This window comes from Planococcus citri, chromosome 3 (assembly GCF_950023065.1).
Source record: "Planococcus citri chromosome 3, ihPlaCitr1.1, whole genome shotgun sequence".
Taxonomy (NCBI): domain Eukaryota; kingdom Metazoa; phylum Arthropoda; class Insecta; order Hemiptera; family Pseudococcidae; genus Planococcus; species Planococcus citri.
The window spans coordinates 41,325,171-41,341,070 of NC_088679.1; the positions used below are offsets into that span (position 1 = coordinate 41,325,171).

At 33.8% G+C, this 15,900-nt stretch overlaps 1 protein-coding gene across 4 annotated transcripts; it reads left to right on the plus strand.

Moving 5' to 3' along the window:
• The first annotated feature begins 51 nt into the window (after nt 1-51).
• On the plus strand, nt 52-15,636 carry LOC135841792 (coronin-2B-like). 4 transcript variants are annotated; one of them, XM_065358985.1, is made up of 14 exons: nt 52-383; nt 2,407-2,478; nt 5,118-5,315; nt 8,004-8,120; nt 8,473-8,622; nt 8,716-8,880; nt 9,393-9,614; nt 10,769-10,855; nt 10,957-11,079; nt 11,154-11,271; nt 11,582-11,709; nt 14,011-14,103; nt 14,183-14,263; nt 14,517-15,636. In XM_065358985.1, the coding sequence occupies exons 2-14, from the start codon at nt 2,464-2,466 to the stop codon at nt 14,658-14,660; spliced, it is 1,641 nt and encodes a 546-aa protein (XP_065215057.1). In that variant the 5' UTR covers nt 52-383; nt 2,407-2,463; the 3' UTR covers nt 14,661-15,636. The 4 variants fall into 4 exon arrangements, with proteins under 4 accessions (XP_065215057.1, XP_065215055.1, XP_065215056.1 ...); XM_065358984.1 differs by lacking the exon at nt 52-383 and adding an exon at nt 1,086-1,446; XM_065358986.1 differs by lacking the exon at nt 52-383 and adding an exon at nt 1,844-2,236.
• The last annotated feature ends 264 nt before the right edge of the window (nt 15,637-15,900 follow it).

A 15,900-nucleotide genomic window follows, 5' to 3' on the forward strand; every position in this document is an offset into this window, starting at 1 on the left:
TATCCGTTGTCAAACACTACTTTATGGAGTAGAGAATTCGGCACGATAAATAGTAAATTCAATTATTGCCAAGTACGAGAAGTACGAGGTCAACGATACGACGATAATGTACGACTATCGCGCAATTTTCAATTTAAAAGAAGTACCTATCCAACATTCGATATATTATTAGTTTACATTCAGTGTGTATCGAATTCGTACATAAATATTGAGTATCAAACGCTGATTATGATTTGCCAATATCATATTCTATCGTGCGTAGTCTATCTGTGGTTTTTTCGAATTTAGTGTATTTTGATTTTGATTTATTGAAAATACGAGAAGTAGTACCTATGCAAGTTCTGTGATCAATAAATTTTATTCTATTTAGTTCGTTCGTACAGGTAAGAACTTATCCTCCTACATAATTAAATAAGATTTCAGCCATGTAGTTATTTTATCATTATAAGTAGAACTGAATTAAAAAATTTTGAGATACTCTCCTTCGAAATTCGTGTCGAAGTAGGGCTGACAGCAGTAAATGAAATCTGAGGTGCCTACAAGATAAACGTCTCCAAAGTCCAAATTCATTTGAATGAAACTACCTTCAACCTCCGAAAAGAAGCAATGAGATCTGAGGTCAGTGCCCAGTGGTCAGGTAATTTTGAAATGAAAACAATATCTACCCTCTAGTTGATGATAGTAAGTATAGGAAATGGTCTGCGGAAAAACTGGTAAATTAATGCCTATTTACTCCAATATTATAAATTATTCACTTCCATTCCATTCTTCTCTTGGCGTGAAGTTGAATAAATAGAAAGAAATGGTCCTTTTTTTTTGGTATGAATTGAACAATTGAATATCGAATCTTCAAAGGACAGGGATGATTAAAAATTGAAGACTAGAAGTAGAACCTGAACTGAAGCTGTGAAGCGTAAGCGAATTCATCATTCATCACTGAGTTTTTCTGCTCCTTGGTAGTTGTTACTTTTGTTTCAAGCTTAAGAACCCCTGCAATTTCGAAGGGAAATTCGGTTGCAACCTGAAACGACTTTAGAATTATCAGATTTCACAACCTGCTTCTAGACGCTTTCATTTTTTTATTATTTTTATCTGTGACTCAGTCAATGTTGTGATCAAAGTTTGTAATCTATTGTATTCATCTTTTGTTCGCTTTTGATTTTTGTTTTGTTTGTTTATCATTCATTTAATTCATAAATTCAAAGGAAATTAAATAATTGTTCGCGACAAACTCGGAAGAGTTCTGATTGATAATTGAATTGACGCGTCGTATTTCCATTTTTAAATCATCGTTATCGTTTGATGCGTATTTTTAATATCGCGTACGCAATTTTTATTTAATATTTTTCTATGGAGGTTGAAAACATCGCTACTATTACCTTTAATGAAAAAGAAAAGGTTAATGGTATGATCGATGTTAGAGCCTGCAATAAACCATCCGGAAAGGTACGTATATTTTCTTCTTTCAAAAAGTGTTACGCTACCGTAGAGGAGTCATTTTTTGCATTAATTAGCGCCAATGACTAATTAGAAGCGTCGTGTTTCATTTGTCAGCTGAGCAGCGTTAATTAGTATCGTATTGTTGAAAATATTATGGAACGACGAGCATTATGTATAACGATGGAACTCGATTAATCGAACAAATGCTGCAAAATTGGGACCATAATCGAATTTATCCGGGGCAGTAGTGAAAATTTCCTTTCACCGAGTTGCTGATTTTGAGTTTCATCGCTTGAGCTTTGACTTGGAGCATGCAGTATGGATTTGCTTGCTCGAGGTGCATATAGCAGAATCGTTTGCGTATTGTAAATAGCATCGAGTGATCCTTCGCGAAACGGTATATCTCATTTGCAAACGTTTGAAATTACATTAATCGATCGTCGAATTGCCGAAAAGAAATAATAATTATGGTTTTCAATGACCGATGTTATAAGAGGCAATGAACCGTAATGTTTTTGATGCATATCAACGGATAATGATAACGATATGTAAAACTATCCTGAAAGCTGAAGAGAAACGCGTAATTATTTTGCGGAATTAAATCGGTGAACCGTATCACGGTGTTCTAGGTTTTCGTTACCTAATAATTGTTAACATTTGTTAGCATCATTTTTTTTTTTTCAAACTACTCGTAATCATCGGCGTGTTATTTTTATGTAATTAAATCCATGTAATGAAACTGTTATCCGGCGTTATAAATTTTTTCGTGTGTGGTTATGTAGTGTAAATGCAACAGGTAATTATTTAGAGTACATTCTTGGCACCTGTGCAATTTTCGAATTGAATCAAATGAAATCTCGATGGAAAATTTCGAATACTCAATTGCATGACTTTGGTCTTAGTTTTTGCTCGTAGTTTGTCGTTTTTTTTTTATTTTGTTTGATAAATTTGGCTTGTTTTTTTCAGTTGATTTCAGTTCTGTGAATATTGTGCTTGAATCGTTGGTATTTTCTGTTAAAGAAAATGACTAATTCACAGGTAGATTATTATATTTTTGCTGTTTTTAATTTTTCATTTCTGGTACATATGTAGTTAGATATATATACAGCATGTGTTTCGATCACCAGTTGATTTCGCTTTTGGAATGAGGAACAATGTACAGTAATTTGTACGATATGCACAGTGCACACGCAGTACTTTCGATTCAACCGACGACGACGTAATAAATGCGTATTTTTTACGTATACCATATTCGCGATAAAATTGAATAAATGTTATTTTTTAACAGTTATTTCTCTCTTTTCCGAGCAGTACCGTAATTTCGTCATGTGCCGGTACTCAAAAACGATTAACAGTTGATTAAAAACGGTCTACTTGAAGCGTTAATTATACCAAAAGTGAAATCAGCCGACTGAGTTGAAAATTGACTGATTTATTCGGCATTGTTGTTATTAGCATTGATATATTGCGCTTTGATTGCGATATTATTATTTTTATATTACCTATGTATTATACAATATGATACTTAAGTTATAAAGATAAATTTTATGGTATTGCGAGCGCCAAAAAAAGACGAATTTTGACTAAATTCAGCAGAAACCTTCATTTTGAATTGAAAGTTACCTACAAAAATTATTTCCGCAGGTACCCCTAGAGGAGTTCAAGAAATCAAAAAAAAAATGGCCGATTTTTTTCATTTTTTCAAATTGGCAAAAATGATAAAAAAATTGGCACCACTGCATTCCAAAGTATTTCCTTTCAAGGGAACCTCTTGAGGTGTCAGTGTCACACTCCGATTTGAACGGGACCGCGATTTTTGAAAATAGCCTAATCTAAAACCTTCAAAACCAAATTTTCAGCTGCTCAAGTTCATTTTTCGATTTTCGGCGAATTTTTAAAAATTCAAAATTGACTGTTTTTGGCGATTTATGCTTTTTTTTAAAAAGTACATACGTACTTGATCACTAAAAATGGTCAAAATAAGTCCCAAAACTAATATTATTAATTACCGAATTCCAAATTTTACCATTTCCAGCCATTCTGGAGCCTCCAGCACGATTTTTCAATTTCTCCAGAATTTTGAATTTGCTCCAGAAGGCGTGAATATGAAGTTGGGCAGCTAAAAATCGAGTTGTATATTACCCTCCACCTGTTTAACGAGTTTATCCACATTTGAGCCGATTTTGAGAGTGGCACTTCAAAAGTGGCTTTTTGACCAGCTTTTTTCAAAATAAAAAAATAAAAAAAATCAAATATTTCCAGTTTGTGTGGAAATTTTCGAAATGCAAGCGAATCGCAGTATTTTGTCCAAAACTAACCCCCCAAATCCAAATTTCACAATTTCCAGCCATTCTGGAGCCTCCAGCGCGATTTTTTAACTTCTCCAGAGTTTTGAATTTGCTCCAGAAGGCGTGAATATGCAGTTGGGCAGCTAAAAATCGAGTTGTGTATTATACTCGACCTGTTTAACGAGTTTATCTACATTTGAGCCGATTTTGGGAGTAACACTTCAAGAGTGGTTTTTTGACCTGCAGCTTTTTTCAAAATTAAAAAATCAAAAAAAATCAAAAGATAACCGTTTGCGTGGAAATTTTTGAAATTTGTGCGAATCGCTGTATCTCTTTAAGAACTAACCCCCGGAGCGCAAATTCTACCATTTCCAGCCGTTTTGGAGCGAGAGTGACACCTCTAAAAACCACTCTTGAGGTGTCACTCTCAAAATCGGCTCAAATGTGGATAAACTCGTTAAACAGGTCGAGTGTAATATATAACTCGATTTTTAGCTGCCCAACTTCATATTCACGCCTTTTGGAGCAAATTCAAAATTCTGGAGAAATTGAAAAATCGCGCTGGAGGCTCCAGAATGGCTGGGAATGGTGAAATTTGTACTTGGGTAATTAATATTAGTTTTGGGTCTTATTTTGACTATTTTTGCATGATCAAGTACGTACTTTTTTTTAAAAAAAAGCATAAATCGCCAAAAACAGTGAATTTTGAATTTTCAAACATTCGCCAAAAATCGAAAAATGAACTTGGGCAGCTGAAAATTTGGTTTTGGGGGTTTTAGACTATGCTCTTTTCAAAAATCGCGGTTCCGTTCAAATCGGAGTGTGACACCTCAAGAGATTCCTTGTTAGTTCCAGGAATAATATCTTTTAATATTTCAACATGATTATTGCGAAATATGTATTTGCCGAGTAAAAATTTTCAAAACACGAATTTATCCAAGAATAGGTAAGTGATTTGAAAATTTTCAAGCGCTCGGTAGAACCCTGAAAATCGTCTTGCATTTTGCCTGCAATAGCATATGTGTGAAGTGAATCGACGAAGAATCTCAAAAACTTTCATTCATTTTTTGAGACTGGGCCATTTCTCCCAAAAAACAGGTTGTGTAGCGACAAGTGCGAAAAAACCGCGATTTTTTCGGAAATGTCCTCTCTTTGGGGGTCCAAATCTACACTCCAGGGGCACTTCTGGAGATGACATTTTTTGTGGGTAACTTTCAACTTGAAATGAAAATCTGCGGAATTTGGTCAAAATTCGACGACTTTTTTTTGACGATCCACCCTAATGTTTGTACATAGGTATTCGTCTTACGTATTCCTATCTCTTACCTACTCACATTACCTTTGCTGAATATACGTTATGAAAAATAATGCCATCTATGTATACTTTAGCTTTGGTTTCGAGGAGTACGAAGTTCAAAATATCGTCACGTTTATGGTAATCCGGCCAAGAGGGAGAATTCCTACCATAATGTTCCCATCACCAGAAATGCACACGATTCGAATTTCTGCGCGGTGAATCCCAAATTTGTGGCCATTGTGACCGAAGTTGCTGGTGGTGGCGCATTTATTGTCTTGCCCATTAATAAGGTGAGTACCAAGAATAAGCGCCCTTTTATTTGTAGAAAATTTGAGTGTAATGTAGACTGCGATGAATTTAAATGACTTGATTTTTAAGAGAAGCTCGTGCGTTGAAAAGATGATGACAACTTCAGTTGGAATTTTTTGGGGAGTGAAAGCTATTGAGAACTGAGGTCAATTAGATTTTAAAAGAGGGAAAGAGTCAGTGAGTACGTTGGATCGGATGATGAGATGAGATTTGATTGATGAGATCCATTTTGGAACAGAACCAATCGAATCTTTTTGGGTCCTAATTCAAATCCGTATTGAAGGCTGGGCAAAGAAACATCAAAAGAGCATCTAAAAATGGACCACCGAGTGAAATTTTGTGAAAATAATGGAATTTGACGCAATCGTTCAGTATCCCAGTTTTGACCTTCAGACCTCGCGAATCCGAGGGGGGGGGGTGTGCAGAGATTTCAAACTGTTCTAGAATCTCCAGAGAATTTGTAGACGCTTCAATAAAATGCATTAAAACCACTACTCCCTCGGTTTGAATGGTCTAAAATGAAATAGGTATGCATCTCATTGGTCAAATGTTGCTTTTTTTATGAAAAAAATTTCTAGATTTGATTGAACTACATATTTGAACTGAATTTTCAAAAATTGATCCCTCCCTCTAAAAAAATCAACTCCTGAAATCTTTACCTTTGTCCAGTTTTTAGCCTGATTTATTCCCTTACTAGGAAACTTTTTTCGATTTGGCACTGTAAAAATTCGAACCATAATAACTGATAAGCTATAAGATCGGAAGAGCGTGTCCTAAAACCGCGTAACCAAAATTTCATGTCTTCAGGTTCATTTCTAGATTTTTTTCAAATTTTTAAAAATTTTATAAATTCAAAAAAAAACAGTTCCGAAGAAAATTTTCAAACTTTTTCATAAAATATAAATTTTTTGAGTAAAGTGAGAACCAATGTGAATCGATTTTTAAATCTAACTCCCACACATCAACAATTACACTAGGCAACGGCATATTTGTTTTCGGATTGAAAATGGGCTTAATCGATAGTTTGGACCCTAAAACAAAAAACAGAGTGAGGTTTTTCAATTTGAGTTGTTTTTGTAGTCAGGAGAGATGATCAAAGTTGCAAAAATGGCCGTTTTTGCCTTATTTCACGAGTTTGTGGCGACATCAGTATCATGTTTCAAAAAAAACCAAGGTCATATTCGGATTCTACGCACTTTTTTAAGTAAACATCTTTACCGGATTTTTGATTTTCGAACATTCAAGCGTATACGGAAGATTTTTGTTTGAAACATATTTTAAAACTTGGAGCGCGCAACGCTGACGTTACTCCACGATGTACTCGTGGCGCGGAACCGTGTTCGCGCGCCACGAGGCTCTCGTGCAGTAAAAATCTCGTGTTTTAAATGAAAATCTTCCGTATGCGCTTGAATGTTTGAAAATCAAAAATCCGGTAAAGATGTTTACTTAAAAAAGTGCGTAGAATCCGAATATGACCTTAGTTTTTTTGAAACATAATACTGATGTCACCACAAACTCGTGAAATAGGGCAAAAACGGCCATTTTTGAAACTTTGATCATCTCTCCTGACCACAAAAACAACTCAAATTGAAAAATCCCACTCTGTTTTTTGTTTTAGGGTCTAAACTATCGATTAAGCCCATTTTCAACCCGAAAACAAAAAAAAGGTCAAAAATTGTTGCCTAGTGTTATGTACTAGTTTTGAGCCATTTTTAAAGCCCCAAAAATTTTTCAAATTTCTCCGGAAATCTCATAACTTGACGCACTGAAGGCTCCAAAAAGGTCTGATTGTACTCTTTTTATCTAGCACTAGCTTGGTTTGGTTTCGTTCAAGTGGGCGAGTATTAGTTCAGAAAATTCCTTTGTTTGAACACAAGAAAAACCAGGCTTAGTCTATCGCGATTCTGTGATTGGGAGGGGGAGGGGACTCACATGGTCTCATTAGAAGTCTATCTTCATTGATTTTATTTCACGCATGTCTAATTTTTTTTACCGAATTATAAGGTCAACTCAGCCGAAGGCGTATCAACGAAAATCACTCCAGTTTGGTATTCAAGGCTTTGTTTGGCGTTAGATTGAAGGGGTTTGAGTACCTTGATTCGAAATTCGTAGATATCGAAATTTTTCGGAGGTGGTGAAATAAGTCATAAAAAGTCGAAAAGGGGATCAATCAATAGAAAATCAAAAATTTGTATAACGTATCCGAAAATTGAATTTTTGGAGCAATTTAGTGAAAAGAAAACATGGTTTTCATGGTTTTTTGATTTTGAAAACCCTTATGTCACGGCCTTCGCCCCTCCAAATCGACCTTGGAAGCTGAAACCCCCTTCCTGCCCTGCTCCTTTCCAGCTAATAAAGCGTTCTTATCATGGTATCTCTCTTCAGAAAAAACTAATTGAATATTTTGTTTACTTTTTAGCTAGTTTTTCCTTTCAAAATCCAACTTATGAACTTGGGGCTCAATTTTGGGAAATTTCACTCATTTTTCGTTTCATCTTCTTATACCCAGTGGTATGTAGTATCTCGACTCTACATTCGAGAAATGTTTGATGGAACTCCATGTTTGAAATTATTCTGTAAAACAAACTCTGTTAGGAAGCAGAGGAAGGGCTTTGATCCTTCATCTGAAAATTTCTCGTACAATCATTCATTCATTTTTTTCATTACAGACGGGAAAAGTTGACATAAACGTGAGTCGAGTTACCGGTCATCGTGGACCGGTATTGGACGTCAAATGGAATCCATTTAACGATAATATTATAGCATCTTGCTCCGATGATTGCACAGTGAGTATCTGATTACAAATTCTCTGCAACTAAATGCTGCAAAATAAACTAAACTAAACTAAAAACTTACGAATCCAAAGACGCCAACAAGATGAGAACTTACCCCTTGTATTCGAACTGAAAAGTACCTATTACGCTTGCGCACGCAACGCACCAGGGGGGAATTTTTCTAAAAGGGTGCGCAACCAACTTCAAAGCTTTCTGTACGAACTAAAAAATAATAATAATGGAAAAAAATAATTTTGAAAAGTTCATTCGTACATATACATAATGAAGGGTTACACAGTTCGAATACGAAGCAACGAATTTTCAAAAGGGTTGAATTAGTACTTATAATCATTTTACATTTTAGGTTAAATTATGGTATATACCAGATGTAGGTTTGAGCTGTAATTTGACCGATTGGTTGATGGATTTGCATGGTCATAAACGACGAGTTGGTTACATCGAATGGCATCCGACAGCTGAAAACGTACTAGCTAGCGCTGGATTTGATTACTTAGTAAGGAGGAAATTCGTTTTTAAAAATTATTTCGTAGGGCACGTCTTCTCTTTGATTTTAACTCGGCTACATCGTCGTATTTTAATGGCGTAGATTATTCTATGGGATGTTGGAGCCGGAGAAGCACTTACGGTGATTGATTGTCACGTTGATATTATTTACTCGCTGTCGTTCAACAGAGATGGCAGTCGATTAGCTACGACTAGCAAAGATAAAAAGCTCAGAGTTATCGATCCTCGAACCGGATTAGTAATTTCGGTAGGTACAAATATAATATCATCTTGAAATGATGTTTTCGCGGTCTAGGAACCAAATTTTGAAAAATATTTTTTCCCTGCTAAAAACACCCATTAAATCTTTTGGATTCCGTTTGGGCAGCCTTATGGCGGATCCAATCATAAGAGGCAAAAAATTTAAAAATTTGAACGAAATAAATGAAGTGTGATATTTTTTAATTTGATTCCCTGTCTTTCTTTCCTATCAGTTCAATCAGCCCAAAAAATTTCATTTTGAGAGAGAAAATATTGAATATTGAAAATCAAACGCCATTTTTGGCTCTAGAAGAGACAGAAGGCGAACGAAAAAAATTATGAAAAGTTCAACTTTCGAATTTGAATGTCAATTTCCAAGTTTTTTTCAATTATTTTTCGAGTCTACAGACACGCTGAATACACGTATTATTTTTCAAATTGGTCCCTAGACTGTTACCTCTATGTTTGATTAATTCGTCACGTGTCATTAATCTCTTTATCGATGATTTGTAAACATAGGAAGGAGTTTGTCACGAAGGATCTCGTTCTAGTAAAGTAGTGTATTTATCGGAAGGCAGAGTATTAACGACCGGATTCAGTCAGCATTCCGATAGGCAAATCGCAGTATGGAGAGAGAACGATGTCACGAAACCGATTCGACGGGAAATGGTTGATTCGTCTTCTGGAATATTGTTCCCATTTTTCGATTACGATACGCATGTGTTGTTCTTGGCTGGCAAAGTAAGTTGAAACGCGATGTAATTAAAATTTGTTAAAATCATGATTACAACACTCGAATTTTCTACTCCTACGAATGGCCGAAGGGAGGAGGGTGTAATTAGTGTGAAGTAAAGTGAATGGAATTTTTACTTCATATTGTGAATTGTTTCGTAATTTACCACGCAACATAAATTTTCGAATTTCTCACGGTTTTTGAAAATCATTGCGAGAATAATTACAAACGTTGCTGTTTTTAGAATTACAACGTGATTCCGTGTTATTTTTTTTTCTTGCTGACGATGAAAACAAAATAGTATAATACTGACAATGCAAATTTATTATTTGTGAACAAATTGCTTCACCTTATTTAGAAAGCGAAGTGTGGAAAATTTTCAAAATCTTGAAAATAAAATCAAAAATTGAAGGTACTCGTATTATGAAAAAATCAAAAATGACAAATTACTATTCTGCATGGAAAACATCTTCAGAGGCCCAAATTTGATATAAATGTACTTACATTTTTTCACAGAGTTTCTTTTCATTAGGTAAGCTGAAAAAAACTGAACATGTCGAACCAGTTGGTACTGATTTTGAAAAATTTGTGCCTATTAATCGATTAAATAGATCACTAATACTCGTATCCACAATCGCGTTCATAAGAGCAAAAGATTTCAGTTGGACAAAGTTTAGAAAATTTTTTGGCGATCTAAAATTTCTATAATTGGTCTAAAGACCTCAGAACGTCAGAACCATTTGAAACCACCTTCAGTTGATTGAATAGATCAAAAAAAAGTTTGAACCAAATTTCAGCTTTTCAACATAACCAAATGAAATTTTGTGGAAATTTTAATTTTCAAAAATTTTCTGTAAGGCGGGCCCAGAATACAGAATTGCTCAAAATAACTTTAAACCACTTACAAATTGGATAGATTTTGGATTTTTATGTTGATCCCGTTAGACCTTCAATTTTTCATTTAGGCAGCTGAACTTATTTGAGAGCTGCTTTATTGGCTGCATGCTGTTGTAGGAAAAAATGAGTAAAATGGGTAGCTGAGTAACCGAAAAGTTATCTTGTTAGCTTTTTCAGTTTGTTGAATCGATCAACTAATTTCCCATCTACAGAACACCCGGTATATTTCTCGTATTCCTTAACAGCGTGGAAATTTATGTTACAGGGTGATGGAAACATCAGGTATTACGAAATTGTTGACGCTGAGCCCTGCATCCATTTTCTGAATCAGTATTTGTCGGATTCTCCTCAGGTAAGCTTCGCCTTAATTTTATAAAATACCGTATACCTATTTACTTGTCATTTCAATTTTTGAATATATATTTAATAATTCTGTATTATTTTCATCATCAGAGAGGCTTGGGTTTCGTACCGAAGAGAGGATGTAACGCATCTCAATGTGAAATTTTCCGATTTTATAAATTACATACAACTCGTAACATTTGTGAACCAATCTCAATGGTGGTACCTCGTAAGGTAATTATTACTTTTTTCAATAGAATTCTACTCAACACTATTCGTATTAAACCATGGATCTATTGAACTTTCAGAGTGATCAATTCCAAGATGATTTGTATCCCGATACAGTTGCTCCTGTGCCTGCACTTTCGGCTACTGATTGGTTCAACGGTATCAATAAACCACCCGTGTTGATGTCCATGAAAACTGGTACGTCTACTTGCATACGTATTGTATTGTATGTTTTTTAAACTGTGTGGTCGTGTTTATTGGTCAACGTAAATTATATTGTATGAGATAGCTTGTATCTTTACAAATGGATTGATTCGTTGAAATAAATTAGAGGTCGACCCGAATAGAGTTCATTATTATTTCGAATAATAGATCGGCGCGGCGACCTATAAAATACCATAATGTAGTTGAGTAGGTCCGTCTCGATTGACAATATCGTTCGTTTAGAAGCAATTGCGTCGTTTCTCATTTTAATTGATCTGTATCAATTTTCAATACTCATGCACAGGCGTACCGATCAGAACGCACAAACCGAAAGCATTTAAACCCAATGAAGCGTCAAAAGGAAACATCAATTATCGTATGAAATTCGCATTTTTATCCCAGGAAACTATACCGGATTATCGTCCTTTGAATGTGAGTTTTTTTCTATTTGTAATTTTTTAATTATGTTTTCAATTATACCTACTCTGTCGAGTTGGAGAATATTTACTGCGCTCGCTTAGGGAGTCTCGTGCGAAAAGAGGTTTAAAACAATTTCATGCTTGATTCCTCGTGTACCTCAGACGTGTAAACGTGAAGAAAAAAGTATATTTTACCGACTTTGCCGTGAAACGGAAAAGTAAGGTATTGTATTTGTCATGATGGTTGAGGATTTGGGTGGGGGTGGGTTTTCTTGACGTTTTGGAGTGTGCTGATCACGATAAGACGTATGGCGCAAAACGAGATAAGTTTACATATATATTTATATATTTATATATAGGTATATCAATTTATGTATAAATTTGTGTCACGCTGAACTCAAAAGCTCCGAACTTTAAGTCGAAACTGATGATGGCAAAATATTGCTTTGATACTGAACTAGAGAAATTTTTAATTTGGTCGAAATCGATTCAGCCGTTTACGAGATATGAACGTTTAAGTGTGTTTCAACGTTATGGATAAGCAGCAATTTGTGTAAACCCTTATATCTCGCAAACGGCTCACCCCCAACAAACAGATGGGGTGGTTAGGGTGTGTAGGTTGCAGATTGGTGCGCCGGAGGTCGGGTGTTCGAATCCCGCGCGAGTCAAGAGGAGAAAATTTTTTGTTGATTTTTTTGTTAATTTTATCCGTCCAAAATTTTTTTGCCATAAAAAATCAAAATTTTTCAAAAATTTCTAGTGTAATTTTTGTTTCAACAAAAAACATCTAAGTTTTTGGTAAATAGCCAGTAAATTTTGATAATCTTTTTTTTTTTTGGTGAATTAATAGTAATTTTTAGTAAATAAAATGATTAGTTATTTTTGGTGAATTACTCATAATTAAAGTTGGTCGAAAATTTTGGTAAATTGCTTGAGTAATTTTTGTTTTGGTAAATTAATGGCGTAATTTTTATTGGTAAATTGGTATTCCAATTATTAAATTTTCGTAAATTGCTGGGGTTATTTTTGGTAAATTGGTAAAGTTTGGTAAATTGGTAAAAAAAAACCTTTGGCAGAAAATTACTGGGGTAACTAAAAAAAAGTCGGTAAAAATTCGGTAAAAAATAGGTAAATTAGTGGGGAAATGTCTGGTAAATTACTGAGGTGAATGTTGGTAAATTGCTGGGGTAATTTTTGGTAAATTAGTGGGTAATGTCTGGTAAATGTTAGTAAATTGATAGAATGATAGGGTAATTTTTGGTAAATTCATAAAAAAATGTTGGTAAATTGGTAAATTTTGGTAAATAGGTAAATTTTGGTAAATTGGTAAATTTTGGTAAATCGGTAAATTTAGGTAAACTGGTAAATTTTGATTAATTGGTAAATTTCAGTAAATAGGTAAATTTCGGTAAATAGGTAAATTTTAGTAAATAGGTAAATTTTGGTAAATTGGTAAATTTTGGTAAATCGGGAAATTTTGGTAAATTGGTAAATTTCGGTTAATCGGTAAATTTCGGTAAATTGGTAAATTTTGGTAAATTGGTAAATTTCAGTAAATAGGTAAATTTCGGTAAATAGGTAAATTTTGGTAAATAGGTAAATTTTGGTAAATAGGTAAATTTTGGTAAATTGGTAAATTTTGGTAAATTGGTAAATTTTGGTAAATTGGTAGATTTTGGTAAATGGGTAAATTTTGGTAAATTGGTAAATTTTGGTAATAATTTTGTTTTTTGTCAACAATTTTCCTGATATATTATTCCACTTGTAATATGACGGTTACGTCTTCATAAGTACGCTAATTTTTATTTGAAAATCAATTTCATAAAAGTGTAATATGATGGCTACTTATGATTGACTATTTTATTTTGTCGATGTTTTCGACTTTTCGTATTCATTAAATCGGTAAATTTGGGTACTTCCGCGCATTTTGATAAATTGGTAAATTTTTAAGTAATGTCTGGTAAATTACTGAGATAAATGTTGGTAAATTACTGGGGTATATTTAGAGCAAAGTCGGTTGATCTTGCGAACTGCGCAAGATGTTTTTCACGTTTGATTTCTTTTCGTTGTGGGCATCTCAGCTTCGTAATATTCTAATTTAGTGTCACGATAGGATTATAGGGGAGGGGTACTTCGCTTATTAAGATACGAGGTAAGCTACGTTTTTCTTCATGTCTACGTCTTGAAATTTGGGAATCACTTTTGAAATTGATTTTAATTCCTTTTTCGTACAAAATTATATTTTTTTCAAGTAAGTATAACTTGTTTATAATGATTTAATTTTTTGTTAATCTCGAATTAATCATCAATATAGACGCTGCAAGACAATGAAAAGTCACAGAAGACATCCTGCAACACGAAATTCCAACAAATACAACAACTATTCGGAAACATCACCCAGAATAATGTAATAAACGAGTTCCCTAGAATTGAATTTTTATTTCATTCTTTTACTCTACATTATTCATCTTGTCGTTTTTCTCTAGGACATGAACGGCGAAGACGCGTTAATTAGTAAAATTACCACTAAAGATGAAATGGAAGAAAGCCCTAAAAATGAATACCAAGTAAGTTGAACTCATCAAGTAATGAGGTTGCATTTTAACATTACAAAGAAATTATCGTAATGAATAATAATTCGCCATTATTAATGCTAGATCTTATTGTTCGTAATTATCGCGTATTGTTTCGTTGATTTTCCCATCTCTATTTTTGTAAATTCAAGTGCGAATGTGTGTATACGAAGTAATTTATTAATTATTATTAAACGTGCAGATGTTCTAATACGAGTAATCGACATTACTGCGAATTTTGTTACAGCTGAGAAAGGCGTACAATCGACAATGCGAAGAGTTGAAACTGCTTCGTAAACAATTAGCGAATCGTGACCGGCGTATACAAGATTTAGAAAAACTAGTGGCGTCTTTACAGTCTCAAGTTTCTACGCTTCGTGTTCGAAAATAATTTCAAATGCTAAGCCAAAGCTTTAATACCGTAAAAACGGATTTTCGAAATGGCGTTGCCCGAAGCGTGCTCATTTTGAAGAATTTTGTACTTCGCATTTATACGCATTCCTTGGCGCATTTTTTTCCATTTTCTTTATTGCAAATCACCGTTAATCAACAATGTACACATTTAATGAAGAAAAATTAAGTAAAAAGGGTTGGTGTTTTAAGAATTATCAAATCACAAGACGTTGTCACTACTGTTACACCGCGAGAACGACGTATTCTACGTTTAGCTGGGGTTTAAATAGTTAATTCTTTTTTTTTTATTTTAAAACATTGTTTGTATGTTTGTAAGTAATGTTTTTTTCTGTGTATAGTATCACTGGAGTTGATGTGTGTTTTATTTTATAATTTATGCCTTTTAAATGAAGTCATTTTTAAAATAAGGATTTTTTTCACTGAAATATGTATGCGTTCAGCTGTAGAATGGTAGATGTTTTACGTGTAAAAAATTTACCAAATCGGATCAAGGGTAAATTATTGATTCGCATTAATGCCCGAGTAACGTTACGATGCATATGTGCGTGGTTTCTCTTCATTGCCTTTTTCAACACACCAAACAATTTTCACATTTGGAATTCCTATAGTTTTTTTTCTATATTTTCTAGTCATATTGCAGAACCGATTTGAGTTTTGATTCGATTGTTTATTTTTTTTCAATAACGCTTGACTCGAGTTGATTTGAAAACCTGCTTGCATGCTGCTGAGATTTTACAAAATGTAGCTCTGTGTCTAGTTTGTTCGATTCATTCAATCGCGAATGTGAAATGACAATATACAAATTTTGTATTTATTTTTTGTACGAATGTTTAAAAATCTACATTTTCATTGCGATCAAAATTTTAAAATGTGATATTACCTATATGTTATATTTTACAATTTGTTTGAAAAACGCAGTTTTGCATTATTTTAAATATACGCTTTTTTACATTCACGTGTTTTATTTTATTTATTTTTTTTTTTGAATTAGAAGTTGAATTTTACTTTGGAGATTTTTAGTTTTGAAATGAATTATAAATATTTTCAGGTTTTGATTGACGAGAATCATGTAGAAGTGAAAAAAATGTGGATATAAATACTCAGCTTGAATACTTTCCTAAGGTTCTTATTTCTAAACAAAATCTTTTCAGCAATCGATTTCTAACTGATTTTCAATAGTAGAAGTATCGTCAATAAAACTAGTTTTCTAAGACCCT